General features: G+C 48.6%; 1 protein-coding gene across 1 annotated transcript in view; it reads right to left on the bottom strand.

Moving 5' to 3' along the window:
* Trim54 (tripartite motif containing 54) overlaps positions 1-11,937 on the bottom strand; it is a 23,319-nt gene extending 11,382 nt beyond the window's left edge. Inside the window, exon 1 of the mRNA XM_026778122.1 lies at positions 11,770-11,937. Within this exon, the coding sequence (XP_026633923.1) occupies positions 11,770-11,937 (168 nt within the window). The remainder of the gene's footprint in view (positions 1-11,769) is intronic.
* Between the last annotated feature and the right edge of the window lie 3,201 nt (positions 11,938-15,138).

The following is a 15,138-nucleotide window of genomic DNA, read 5'->3' as shown; positions in this document are numbered from 1 at the left end:
GAGCTAGTTCCAGGACAGGAACCAAAACCACAGAGAAACCCTGTCTCGAAAAAGCAAAAAAAAAAAGCAAAAAAAAAAAAAGAATGGTTGTGGCTTAATATTGATGTATTTGTGTGTTTGTGTGTCCGGATGTCAAGGGGTCAGTTGTATTGGGTGGTTTTGTGTGTCGACTTGACACAAGCTAGGGTCACCAGAGTAAGGAGCGTCAGCTAAGGAAATGCCTCCTCGAGATCCAGCTGTAAGGCATTTTCTCATTTAGTGATCAACAGAAGAGGGCCCAGACCACTGTGGGTGGTGCCATCCCTGGCCTGGTGGTCTTGGGTTCTCTAAGAAAGCAGACTGAGCAAGTCATGAGGAGCAAGCCAGTAAGCTCCCCCTTCATAGCCTCTGCCCTGTTTGAGTTCCTGTCCTGACTTTCTTCAGTGATGAACATGAGGAAGTGTAAGCCACATAAACCCTGTCCTCCCCAGCTTGCTCTTTGGTCATGGTGTCTTGTCACAGCAGTAGGGACCCTGGCTAAGACAAGTTGGTACCAGTGCAGTGGGGTGTTGCTGGGACTGACCCGGCCATGACTTGGGGAGGTCTGTGGAAGGACTTTGGAGTGTTCAGAGCTCAGTGGGACGTTCCTTAGGAGCTTGGAAGGTAAGATGTTGAGAGCAGGGCAGAGGATGGAGGCCTGGCTTGTGACGTTTAAAGACTCTCAGGGGCACTTTTTTTTCCCAATTAAGATCCCGTGGTTCTAATTACCTGGGGCTGAAGAATCAGCTGTGGTTAACAAGATACCAGGACTACTAAAGCAAAACTTGTTTGCTGGGATACTCGATGCTGGTCGGCTGGAGCTAAGAAATGAGCGGTGGTTAAGAAGAGACCAGCCTAACTGACGTGAAATCTTCCGGGAACTGTTTCCAGAGCACAGAGCAGCTATGCTACAGGCCGCCAACAAAACTTGCTACTCTCCCTCTTTACTCTTCCTCTTCTTGACACTCAGACACATGAGACTCACTGTTAGCATTCTACCCGGTGCTGAGGGCCAGCTGTGGTCAAACACAGGCTCTCTAGGCTTCCCGGATGTTGTTGAGTCTAGTCTAATCCCCAAGAGCCTTTTGTAAAGACAGTGGACAAACCTGGCCACGTTGCTGCACACCTGACTTGTGAGGCCGAGGACCAAGGTCAGCCTGGGCTGTAAGAGACCTACTCTACAAAAGGGGGTGTGTGTGTGTTTGTGTGTGTGAGTGTGCACGCATGCATATATGCATGCATGCTCTGAGATAGCCCAGTTGGTAAAATGCTTGCCTCACAAGCATGGGGATCTGAGTTCAAAACCCAGAACTCACAAAAGCGCGGGGCATAGTGGCGCATGCTTGTAACCCCAGCAGTATTTTCCAGGCAACAGCGATGCATTCTGGGTGGTGGCACCTCCCGCCTTTTTTTCCCTCCTCCCTTTTTACTTCTTTTTTCTTTTTTTCCAAGACAGGGTTTCTCTGTGTAACAACTGTGGCTGCCCTGGAACTCACTTTGTAGACCAGGTTGGCCTTGAATTCACTGAATCCACCTGCCTCTGCCTGCTGAGTGCTGGGGTAAAGGCAGGTCCCACCACCACCCATCTTTATCTTTCTTTTTCTCTGAGATTAAAAGTGGGTACCACAGTAACTAGCCTTTTTTTTTCTTTTTAAGACAGTAACCCAGGCTGGCCTCAAACTCCATTGTGTAGCTGAAAATGACTTTGAATTCGTGATCCTCCTGCCTCCACCTTCCACATGCTGGCTTAGCTGTTGGGTATACCACCACACCCAGCTTCTTTATCAGTCCCAAATTTTTTACAAGAACTCTGGGGTTTGGAGAAACGGATCGAACAGAACAAAAGAGGGCGCTAGAGGGCCACAGTAAAGAAGAACCAGCAAAGTGAGGTTTGTGAGACCGGTGCCACTTGAGGAGGGCTTGAAGTCAGGGTAGACAAGCAGCCAAGAAGGAGGGTCTGGAAAGGGCTTCGGGGGAGGGAGGGACTGCAGGAGCCGAGGGTGGGGGCAGGGAGAAGCTGGAAAGGTGGGGGTCACCCTCGAAGGCTTTTGAATCTGTGAGGATCTAAACTTGATTTCCTGGGCTGGGTTTCTAGACTGGGAGCGGACAGGGAGAATGTCTGAACTTAGAGTTAACATGGATGGGCAAAGGCAAGGGTCGGATAGGAGGTGAATGGGTGAGCGGCACAGTCAAGGCCAGGTCACGGGATGTTGGTGGCAGCAATCTAAGAAAAGTCATGACTGAGAGGTGGGATTTGGACTGACCAGAGTCTGGGGAGAGGAGGGAGGTGGGAGATTCTGGGGTTGTAGACTTGGGTGACTGGGAAGATGCTGTGCTCCAGGCATAGGACTCACCCGAGGGTCACAGACTCGGCAAGATCCATGAAGAGAGTTCAGGGAGTCTGTGAACTCAGACATGATGGCATCTTCACTTTCACTGAGTGTCTGCCCCAACAGCAAAGCCGTACTACAAACCACAGCAGCTCAAACGGCACCGGTGCTTCACCACAGAAATCAGCTGTTTTCATGTGTTTCCCTTGGATAACTTCTCTTTGCGGTATTAGGCCCTCTGCTGATTTCATGGCTTGTTCGTTTGTTTTTGGTGGCTTTGAGATGGGGTCTCCGTGTAGCCTTGGCTGTCCTGAGACTTTGTAAACCAGGCTGACTTCAAACTCACAGATCCACCTGTCTCTGCCTCCCCGGGGCTGGGAATCACCTGACAAAACATTGGTTTTAGAATAGAACCATAGCTAGTGTGGTGGCTCATGACTTTAAACCCAGCACTTTGGTGTCAGAGGCAGGAGGATCTCTGAGTTTGAGGCCAACCTCCAAGCTCGGCAATGCTACATGGTGAGACTTTGTTTCAAATGAGAGAGAGAGAGAGAGAGAGAGAGAGAGAGAGAGAGAGAGAGAGAGAGAGAGAAAATAAAAGAGAGAGAAAATAAAAGAAACCACAAGCTTTTTGGCCCTTTGTCAGGGCTTTACAGTTGGATCCACAGGAGGAAAAGAAAATTACTTCTGCCCTGAATGCAGGCCCCTAAACATTGTCATCACAAATAGGAATAACAGATTCTAGGGTATTGGTGGAAACCTTAAGAAGTCTTCAAAAAGATGGAAATGTCTATTCTGGGCTAAGATCTCTCCACCTAATTAATATTCAGTTAGCCAAATCTGTTCCCCTGCTCCTGCTTACCTCGCTGCTTCAGGAAACTGATTGCATGCTCGGTCATGTATCCTGCTCGGTCATGTATCCTGCCCGGTCATGTCACATAACTGTCTTATTCTTCCCTTAAATGTCCCTTAAATGTGGTGGTGGGCAGGCCTTTAATCTCAGGAGGCAGAGGTAGAGGCAGGTCTCAGTGAGTTCAAGGCCAGCCTGGGCTACAGAGTGAATTCCAGTACAGGCCCCAAAGCTACAGAGAAACCCTGTCTTGAAAAACAAAACAACAACAAAAAAGTCCTTTTCGGAGTCAGCCCCATGAAGCACAATTTCATGTGCTAACCGTGTGATGTGTGAAGGAAATGCCATCACTCCAGGAAACACCTAGGTGGATGTCCCTGCCCTGTCTCCTTGTGTGACTGTAATTTGTATTCCGTGTGCTCGCCTGTATGACAGCCATGATCCCACTCTACAGAATCTTGTTTGTGAAGGTAACCAATCAATTGTAAAGTACTAAATGAACATGAGGTAAAATAATGACTGCACAGAGCCCCGGGGCGTGAAATAACTGTTCTTTCTCCACTGTGAAGGTGAAAATGACATGGACAGGGCTGGTGGGGCAGTGATGCTTATGGTGTTCCATCCTCAGCACCACAGACAACAAAGAGAAAGGAGCAAGTGGTCTGGGATGTGTCTCAGTTGGCAGCATCTGCCTAGCATGCACAAGGGCTGGGTTTGATCTCCAGCGTCGGATGAACTGGGTGTGGTTGGCAGGTACACGCCTGGACCAGCACTTGGGAGGATGAGATGTTCAAGGTCATTCTCCACCACATTTTGTGTTCAAGGCCATCCTGGAACACAGGAGACCCTGTGTCAAAGAATGGAACAAGTAAAGGGAATTTAATTCTCGGCCCTTGCTCAAGGCTTTGACCAACCATGTTCAGAACTTTCTCTTGAGGGTTGCGTGATTCTTCTAGTCCCTTTGTCATCTATCTAGAGGAGCTCTGTACTGAAGTCACTCTGACAAATGTGTACGTATCTCACAGGGCCCGTCCTCTTCCCCAGCTAGCCAGGGAATGCTAATATGGGCCCTGGATGAGCTACCACTGCAGACCTGAGGGCCTTGTAAAGTTTGTGAACCAGACCCTAGGTCGTAACTGGAGAAAGTACAGGAACACAATTGGCAGAAGACATCTGATGAAAGTAGCCCAGCTGTGGAAGAATCCAGATTTTACTACAAGCTAAAATGCTGGCTGAGAGAGACTAGGATACACATGGCCCGCCCTGGAGGTGGAAAATAAGCCCCTCTGTGGAAACAGAGACTAAGAGGCCAAGAGGAATGGGTTGAGGGAGGACTCTGGTGGACTAGGAAGGCCTTAAAAGTGGTCATCCACACCAAGCATGGTGACTCCTGCTTGTGACCTAAAATTTGGGAGACAAAGAAGGGAGAGTCAAGAGTTCAAAGCCAGTCTCAGCTACATAGCAAGTTTGAGGCTAGCCTGGGTTACACGCATCCGTGTGTGTGTGTGTGTGTGTGTGTGTGTGTGTGTGCGCGCGCTCGCGTGCGCGTGCGCATGCATGAACATGTGCTCATAGGTGTATAAGAGAGATGATCATTCATAATCATTGTAAAACTTCTTGGTGGAGAGTTCAAAACAGGGTTTCTCTGTGTGTATCCCTGACTGTTCTAGAACTTACTCTGTGGACTAGGCTGGCCTTGAATTCAGAGATTCTGCCTGGTTCTGCCTCCTGAGTGCTGGGGTTAAATGTGTACCACTAACTGGCTTATTTTCATTTTGAATTTTTAAAAGCAGATTATTAAAGTTACAAGAGGTGTTCTTACTAGTTTAAACAGCTGGGAACTACGGAGCTGAGTCACCAGATAAATAGCTTGCCACTCAGGCATGAGGACATGAGTTCAGATCCTGAGTACCCATGTAAGAGATGCCCGTGGTGCCAGATATGTAACTAGTGCTGGGCAGGGATGAGAGATGGCCAGTGGGGACATCTGATGTCAACCTCTGTCCTCTGCATAGCCATGCTTACGCACCAGCAGAACTTGCACACGTGCACACGCACACACACATGCACACACACACACACGCGCACACACGCACGCGCACACACGCACACACACACACACTAAAGATGTGAGAACTAATGAAGGGTGGGATGTCTCAGCAGTGGAGTTTTGTTCCCTGGGGAATTAAAATCCCAAACCCAAGCAAGGTCACTGTAGCACGGCCTTGCAACAAATCAGATTCTCCAAAAGGAGACCGGGTAAAGGTGGGCTGGAGAAGCCCTGGTGTTCAGCTGGGGGTTGAGGCACAGCACTTAGAAGGCTGAGGCAGGAGGATTGCAGTCAGTTCTAGACCAGTCTCAGCTACATAGAACATACCAGGCAAGTCCAGCCAGAAATACATAGCAGAACGCTGCCTCAAAGAGCCAAAAATACAGCAGGCTTCTGGTACTTCTCTCGCTCTGTGTCTCTGTCTCTGTCTCTGTCTCTGTCTCTCTCTCTCTCTCTCTCTCTCACACACACACACACACACACACACACACACACACACACACACACAGGCATACACAGTCTGATATAGCCCAGGCTGGCCTTGAACTCACTACATAGAGCTAAGGGTGACTTGTGAAATTTCTCATCCTCCTGCCTCTATCTCTCAAGCGCTGGAACTGCAGGTGCAAACCATCACACCACCATGCCTGGTTTCTACAATGCTGGGGATCAAAATCAGGGCTTGGTGCCCAGCGGGAAAGCAGCCTGCCTTGCAGTCCAGAAGGTCTCTTTTCTGACAGTTCCCACTGTAAGGCCCTCCCTGCCTGGACTTCCTCCAAGAAGACGGCTCTTCCAGCAACCTCCTTCCAGTACCTTCTGGTTTTCTACTAAATGACAACAGGTTGCTTCTCAGAAACAAGTGCCCACAGCAAAGCGGAGGCAGATACCAAAATACTCTGAAGGCTTGCTTGAAAGGAGTTTGGATGAGAACCGGGTTTACAAATACAGACAGAAGCACACGGGGAGATGTTTATGTCAGTTTCCCACATCAACAGCTTTGTTCTCCTCCAAAGTTTTGGAGGCTGAGTGGGTGGGAGTGTGGGGAAGGAGAGGATTAGAGGGGCTAATGCTGTATTTTGAAGTTTTCTGTTTCTTATTAGAGAAAAAGAGGATTAGAGCTTTAAATAGAATTAGAACAGCAACTAAGTAAAATAATAGGGAGATGAGGGCTTGAAGATAATCAAGTAATATGGAAACATGAATTGGACATCGCGGTAAATACCTGTAATCACAACTCTGGGGAAACTTAGGCAGGAAAAGTGTTAGGAATTCAAGACCAGCTTCATCTACCTAGTGAGTGCCAGGCTAACTAATGCTATAGTAAGATTCTGTCTCAAGCAATGTTGATAAAGTAGGCAAAAATGAAGATACTTGTGTTGGGTGAGGCAGGATTAGATTACAGATGGTCTTCTCAAATCCTTAATCTGGATCCATAATTTCCTTTGAAAAACAGTGCCTCACGTAGCCCAGGAGCTCGTCCAAATTGCAATATTGCAGAGAATGACCTCGATTCCCCTGTGTGTTGAGATTGCAAATGTGGAGTTAGGGATTAAGTCCAGAGTTTTGTGTGTGCTGGGTGAGCACTTTATCAGCTGAATACACCCCAGCCTAACGCAACCACCACAATTCCTCCAACAAACACCAGACAACAGTTCCTGAATGCAGACAAACATTTTAGCGGGTGGATTAAAGAGACTGTGGTCTGCTCATAACAATGGACCTTGTGCTGCTCTCTGAAACAGAAAACAGCTGGTGTGGTGACTTACATCTGTGCTCAGGCCCTTGGGAGGCTGCCGTAGGAGGATCTTGAATTCAAGACCAGCCTGGATTTGGATTGGCCAGAGTAAGACCTTGTCTCAAGAGGAGCCAGCAGGACTAGAGGGACATTTGCCTCACAGCCCTAGGGGCTCTAGTTTGGTTCCCAGAACCCAAGTGGAGATAGAAGAAAAGAACTGACACTATGCAGTATACAGTGTTGTCTTCTGACTTCAACACATGTGCCCCACCCAAAATAATATATATAAAAGCTAAAATAATAGCAATAATAAAACAGAAGAGATACTGCGTCTTCTATGTAGGGAACAAATAAAAAAAAAAAGCAGGGCTGTGGTGGCAGGTGCCTTTAATCCCAGCACTAGGGAGGCAGAGGCAGGCGACAGTCTGGGTTAAAGGCTAACCTGGTCTACAGATTGAGTTCCAGAACATCCAGGGCTACACAGAAACAGCCTGTCTCAAAAAACCAAAACCCAAACTAAAAACAAAACAAGAATTGAACAAAGGTGTTTGGTGTAGTGTAAGTGTGTCTATATGTGCAAGCGTGTGCCTAGGTGTGGAAATTTCTATAAAGATCCTCAGAGAAGCTGGTAATGGTTGTGTTTGGTGAAGGGAATCTAAGATCTGAAGTTAGTGGCAGATCCATGCTATGAACTTCATGCTATGAGCTTCCAAGGTTTTTGAAAAAATGTACACATAAAAATTTAAGTGTGTTACACTGTTACCATGTTCACGACTGCGAACTTTCTAGGCAGTGTTCTGAAGGCTTTCCTCCTCAGAGATCTGAAGATGGAGGAACTAAAAGTCCTATTCCCGTCGCCATACTTAGAAAACAGACTATCTGATTATGCCTAGAGTTGTCAAAATGTGGAGGCAATGTGTGAAAAACGAAATATGCTCATCTTTCAGACGGAGCTGAGATGTATAGACACGGGTGCCGCTGGGTAACTGGGTCAGCCTCCCCCAGGCCTCCCCAAATAAAGCCTGGAGGAGCGAGCTGTCCGCTCTCGTCCCTGAGGAGAGCTGGTTGTTCTGCATCAGACCTACAGAACCATCTCAGGGCCCTGCGGGCCACGTTACCTCTCAAATAATCTACACAGGCTTGGGTCTCGTTCATCTGTTTTTGAGACAGGGTCTCATGTAACCCAGGCTGGCCTCAAATTTGTCATGCCTCCACCTCCTGGGTGTGGGATTACAGGTGTGAGCTGCCACACCCTGTTTACCTGGTGCTGGGATTAAACTCCGGGGTCTGGGCTTACTAGGCAGGCACTAAGAACATCCCCCACTTCTCATTTCTGTAAAGACAGGATCTCGGTGTGTTAAATGATGGATTAAGTGACCCTCTCACTTTGGCCTCCTGAGCTGCACCAACAGGTGTGCCACCAAATCTGCTTTTGCACAGGGCTTGTCCCAGAACCTTCCTAGATCTCTCTGGGCCCAGATATGTATTCACATGTACTCGCATGCATTCACATGCATTCACGTGTATTCACATGTATTCACATGCATTCGCATGTATTCGCATGTATTCGCATGTATTCACATGCATTCGCATGTATTCACATGTATTCGCATGTATTCACATGCATTCACGCATCAGCACTGTGCCTTGAAGAAGGAAGGTCACACGCTCACTCTGCAGTCTCTCTAGTGGCTATTCCTGGACTCTGTGCTAGACACCTTATCATTTGGAAATCAATATTCTCCAGTTTGTTTGCTTGCTTTTCAGACAGGGTCTCACTATATATAGCCTTGGGAGGCCTGGAATTCACTAGGTCAGTCTCAAACTCAGAAGAGATCCACCTGTCTCCAACTTCTGAGTGCAGGGGTCAAAGGCATGTGCCACCATATTTGGCCCCTTGGCTGCTTTTTACCAAATACTTTCCTTAGTGTTCCAGATGTTTCTTTGACTTCACATATTTTGGGTTCTAATAATGGGCTGCCTTGGGGTCAGAGAGATGGCTCAGTTGGTAAAGTTGCCTGTCAAGTCTGACTTCACTTAGTGGAAGCTCTTCACACATGTGCCATGGCACGTGCAGGGAGTGGCAGGAGATTTTGGAGTGTTGGCTACTTAGTGAAAGGGGCAGAAGACAGACAGGGCATCTAGACATACTGTGATGGCCTAATAGCCCAGTATTGCCTTCAAACATCCTAACCCCAGGTGTTGTGGAATATTACTTTAACTGTGCAAAGGTGTGCTGCTTTTGTTTATGCTGCATTTGTTTAATTGTGTGAAGGTGTGTCATTGTTGCATGTTGCCTGCCTAAAGCACCCGGTTGGTCTGGTAAAAAGCTAAATGGCCAATAGCTAGGCAGTAGAGGGATAGGCGAAGCTGGCAAGCAGAGAGACTAAGCAGGAGGAGGAATCTAGGCTTGAGAAAGATCAAAAAAGAGGAAACACCCAGAACCAGGCAGCCACTGCCGGCCAGGCACACAAGCAGGAATAGTAGGCTATACAGAATGAAAGACAGGTAAGAAGCCCCTAGGCAGAGTGTAGATGAAGAGAAACAGGTTAAAATTAAGTTATAAGAGCTAGTGGGATAAGCATAAGGCCGAGCATTCATAACTAATAAGAGATTCTGTGTCATGATTTGGGGGCTGCCAGTTCGAGAAAGCCTGCTACACCAAGGAGCCTAAATTCTCAGTGAAGTAAGACCCGCTGTGTTGAGGGTGGAGAGGCAGCCCAGCCATTTTGAGCACTTGCTGCTCTTTCAGAGTGCCAGCTCCCACGTCACAAACTCCGCAGCTCCAGGGAGTCTGACACCCTCTCCTGGCTTCTGTGGGCACCTGTATGTACACACACGCACGCACGTGCACACACACACACACGTGCACACATACACATTAGTATTTTTACGGATAGTTTGTGTTGGAGCTTGTATAGATCAATGGTAGGGTGCGTGTTTAGCACACAGTGCCCAGGATTCACTGCGGCACCAAAGAGAGAAGGGAAAAGGTGGAAACTCTGCTCAACTCATTTCCTTATAGTCTGTGAAAAGCAGGAATAATTCTTTTAATTTTTTAATTTATTTTTTGTGTATTTTGCCTGCATGCATGGTGCCCATGCAGGAAGGGTTTAGAGGGGGAGATCAGATCCTCTGGGACTGGGGTTACAGCTGGTTGTGAGCTACCTTGTGGAGACTGGGAACTGAACCTGAGTTGTTTGGGAGAGCAACAAGTGTTCTTAGCTGCTGAGCCATCTCTCCAGTCCTACACATTTTTTTTTCTTTTTGAGACAGGGTCTTGCTGTGTATAGTCCCTGCTTATGCTGGTATACTTGTTCTGCAGACCAGGCTAGCCTGCAGTTTGTGCTGCTCTTCCCAGGCGCTTCTGCACACCTGTGTCCTGTCCCTTCGCTCTCCCCGACCTCTGACCGGGTCTAGAGCCTACTCGAACCTCTACGAATGACACAGAGCAGGGACGCAAGCCTATGAATTTACCAGGAATTCTGGCATCTGCATTTATTTGGTTGGTTAGACAGGGTCTCATAGCCCAAGCCAACCTTAGCTCATTCTGCTACCATCTCCCAAGGCTGGGATTGCAGCCATGCATCGCCATGCCAGGCTTTTTTGTTTTTATTTTTGAAATGTGTGGACAGATTGATATCAGTGACTTATAACTTAGCTATGCCCGGCCTCATGACCTCAGCTACATAGGCATTTCTGGGAAGTACCGCTCTGCTTCTGCTTTCTGTCTGTCTGTCTATAAGTCACCTGAGTGTTAGTTAGTCCATGAGCCTCTTTACCAGATCAGAAAGGCTCACAGGTGTGAGACTGGGGAGACTTCCTGCTTCCCTGGGCCACTGTGTCTAACCAGCTCCATCAAGGACAGACGAGCTCTGTGCATATGCCTTCTCATGGCTTTATTTTTAATTTTAGTTTTTTTCCTTTCTTTTCTGTTTGAGACAGGGTCTTGTAGGTTGGTCCAGAATTCACTGTGTAAACCAGGTTAGCCTAAAAATCATAACAATTGATCGTCAAGCCACAGTGGTGATGTCTCTCTAATCCCAGCACCAGGGGGGCAGAGGCAGGAGGATCTCTAAGAGTTCGAAGACAGCCTGCTCTACATAGTGAGCTCCTGGACAGCCAGGGCTACAGCCAGGGTTTTGTTTTTGTCTCAAAAACAAAACAAAATAATGACAGTCCTCCTGCCCCAGGCCCCTAAGTGCTGGAATTGCAGGTGTACACCACCATACCCAGCTTTTATTTTTAAGGGTGTGTGTGTGTGCACTCACGTAAATGGAGGTCAGGGGTCAGCTTTCAGGAGTCCTCTCTTTTACCACGTTATGTTTTGGGGATCAAATTCAGGTTGTCAGGTTTGGTAGTAAGTGCCTTCAACAACTAACCATCTTGTTGACCCTATTATTTTTTAGTTCCTCAGTATTTCATTGATCTCTTCTACAGTTTTAAAAAAAATCAAAGCCTCAAAGTAAACAAAATCCAGTAAAACTCCCACAAAGCCCAGGCAGGACCACTCTTCCTTGGCAGTTCCTGCCAGTCCCCCTCAGATGCCACTGTCTAGCTGCTGTGGACATGGGCTGAGCTTGCCAGCCTCAGGGCACCTGCTGACTCATGCTTACTCTGGGATCCTAGGACCCCAACTCTCCTGCGGCTCAGCCAGGGCAGCTTTGCCTCCTCCCACCTGTGGGAGCTCCCACTCATGCCCTCCCAGCCGTCCCGGGACCCACCTGGAAGACATTGTTGGCACACTTGCGGCCACCCGTGCCCTCCCAGCCATCCCAGGGCCCACCTGGAAGACATCGTTGGCACACTTGCGGCACAGGTTGTGCTGGCAGGGCAGGATCACCACGGGCTTGGAGAACATCTCCAGGCAGATGGGGCAGATGAGCTGCTTCTCCAGGTTGTCCATGCTGTGTGCATCCCCGAGCAGCGGCTTGAAACCCACCGTGAAGTTCATCCCTCGGCGCTCTCGTGCCTGCCTTGGCTGTGGCCCTGTTCCCGGCCTTCCCGCTGCCTGTGCGCCCCTTCCTGTCAAACTCTAGACTGTGGATTCTTAGGATCCCTGCTATTGCTCCCTCTTGAGTGATGTCTCCTGTCTCTTCCTCTAACAGCTCCTCTCGCCTCTGGCTATTTCCAGACTCTTCTGTCTGCACTCCTTGCTCAGAAGCCTCTCCAGGCACTTGTCGCTTTAGCTCCCCTAAACCACCCTTTGTCCACTCTGCAGGCAGTACTGTTTGTCCCTTACTCCCCAGAGAGATTAATATTACTGTGGGGGCAGGGGGACATGGGGCATCTGTGTGACATTCCAGTTCCCAATTTAGCTCGTGTAAGGCGAGCCACAGCTGTCCCGGACTGAGTGACCCTGACTCACTCAGGAACCAGTGGCTTTCTTGAGCAAGAAGAGCAGGGGCATCACGGCTTTCAGTGGAAGGCAGGCCAGCAAAGATGTGGGGCTCACTCGTCACTGGGAAGGTTCTGGCTTGAGACCTTATTCCAAATAGTGATACAGTCTCCAAAAGACCTTAGAGAAAGAACTTTTTTGTTGTTTGTTTGTTTGATTTTTCAAGACATGGTTTCTCTGTGTAACAGCCCTAGCTGTCCTGGAACTAGCTCTTGTAGACCAGGCTGGCCTTGAACTCACAAAGATCTGCTTGCCTTTGCCTCTGCCTGCTGAGTGCTGGGATTAAATGTGTGTGCCACCACCGCCTGGCTGAGGAAGAACTTCTTGCCTCATCTGTTTGGCCCATGTTTGTTCTTGCTCAGCCTTTTTTTTTTTTTTAAACTACTTTACTTTTAAAAGGGAGGGGGGAAGGCATGGAGCATATGAGGAGGTCACAGGTCAACTGACAGGGGTCAGTTCTTTTTCTCCAGAGCGTGGCTTCCAGAAATTGAACTCAGGTCATCAGATTTGGTGACAAATTTAGCCACACAACTCCCTCTCCCTTATTAAAGATAAACTTTCATGTAGACTAGGCTAGCATCAGCAAAGATGACCTTGGATTTCTGATCCTCCTGCCTCTACATCCACAGTGCTGGGGTCAAGGGAGAGCACTATCATTCATTCCCAGTCTATGAGGTGCTGGGAATCAACGCAGGGGTCTCATGTGCTAGACAAGCACATTCCACGGACTGACTACGTCACCCTTGGATAGCCTGTTATGTCATCGTAGGAGAGCAACTGAGGAGGCAAGAGAAGGCTGCTGTGCTGGGCCCAGGCCTGCCTTATGATGCACACGCAAGAGTGTGTGATTCTGGTCTGCCACTATAGTAGAGATGCAATTTCAAGGATGCTAAAATTGCTTAGAAACTGAGACAAGCGTGGACTGGAGATGTCTCAGTGGCTAAGGCAGCCTGCCATTCACTCATGAGGACTGGAGTTCAGAGCCCAACCCTCACAACCATCTGTCCCATCACCCCAGCTCCAAGGGAATCAGCGCCCTCTTCTGGCCTCTACAGGCATGCACAGACACATGTGCATAATATTTACACGGACATGCACACAGATGCACACACAAGCATACATAAATAAAAAGAAAAAAGTTAAGCTGGCTGTAGTGGTGCACGCCTTTAATCTCAGCACTTGGGAGGCAGAGGCAGGCGGATCTCAGTGAGTCTGAGGCCAGCCTGGTCTACAAAGCGAGAGTTCCAGGACAGTCAGAGCTGTTACACAAAGAAACCCTGTCTTGAAAAAAAAAGTTGTGAGAAACAGATGTGGCTAGAAGAATCCACATGCCACAGATATCTGGAACACCAGTGAGCCAGTCTGCAGAGAAATCTCAGGACCGTTGGGAATCAACTCTGCTGACCACACAGTCTCATCCCAGACATGAGACTTTGGACTTTTCCTCTGTTCTCCACACAACTTGTCTTTTTGGGAGGTCCACCATACACTGGAATCGGACAAAGCTCTTTCATTATTGACATTCTTTATTTAGTCCTTCTCCCAGTGAGGGCACAGAGGTTTGAGGGTTCGTAGGCCCTGTTCCGTGTGAGTAAGAAACGGTAAAGAGGATCTGGAGAGGGCGCCAAGCCAACAGCACACTGAGGCTAGAGTGACGTTTCCGAGTACCGTCTGTCTCCATCACAGTCCACGCCCCTGCGTTCGGAACAAACACACGGTGATGGGTCTTTATGAGGTGTCTAAAGGGTAGAGGCAGAGGCCCTGGTGCATGGGCTGCAGCCAGTCCACAGGACCACGGCTGATAGCGGGTCCAGGGATGAGGCTGAAGTCCAAAGGGAAACACAAACCTCAGGTGCACTCACATATTTCCCAAGCTGTCTTATAAGTAGGGTGTCATTGCCAATGGTGGAGGTAAGAGAAGAGGGTGAGACCTGCCTCCCTAAGGGGCATTGCTAAGAAATGAGGCCAGCGCCAGAAGTTCTCGGTACACAAAGTCGCAACAAAGGAGGATTAGCTGGGCCACCAGCTCTTGGGACAGCAGTCACCTTGCTTGGTGAGGAGGGGCTTAGTGAAGCTGATCAGCAAGTGCCCAGGGACCCATCTGACATGGCAAGTAGCTAGGCACACACTGGAAAAAGAGTTCTCAGGACATGCCTGCCACCACGGCCTGAGACCTCATGTGGATAGCGATGGGGAGGGGCTAGAGCTAAAGAAGAGTGGCAGAAGGCTCTGTGTGCACAGGCTTGGTGGCACCCTGAGGGCAGAGAGAGATGCTGCCCTTTCTAGGACTGATGTTGGCATGGACTGCTTTTAAGAACAGGAGTCAAGTCAGGGTCAATGTCAGGATAGGGCTACGTGCTTCTCTCTTCAGTGAGTCCAGTGGGCTGGGTGGCGGGGGACTCTCACTGACCCAGAACCTAATGGCAGAAACAGTTTCATTGGAACCTTATTAGGATAACCACCAAGAATTGAAGTACTATCTATGCTTTAAAGTATATAATACAGACATATAGATATGTGTTATATACACATATGCACACGAATATCATAGATGATTATATATGATATATAATGTGTGTGCGTGTGTATACGAGTGTAGGTTCCCGTGCCATGGCCTGTGTGCAGAGATCAGAGGACAATCTGCAGGAGTCCTTTCTCTCCACCACGTGGGTCCCAGAGGTCAAACTCGGGTGGGCAGGTGCCTCGCCTGCTGAGCCGTCTCAGGGGCTTCTCTTCCCCGTAGCCATTGCGGCTCCT

The sequence above is a fragment of the Microtus ochrogaster genome, unplaced genomic scaffold (assembly GCF_000317375.1).
Source record: "Microtus ochrogaster isolate Prairie Vole_2 unplaced genomic scaffold, MicOch1.0 UNK106, whole genome shotgun sequence".
NCBI classification, from domain to species: Eukaryota; Metazoa; Chordata; class Mammalia; order Rodentia; family Cricetidae; genus Microtus; species Microtus ochrogaster.
The sequence above is the reverse complement of the archived record's forward strand: the minus strand, read 5'-3'. Positions and strand labels throughout refer to the sequence as shown.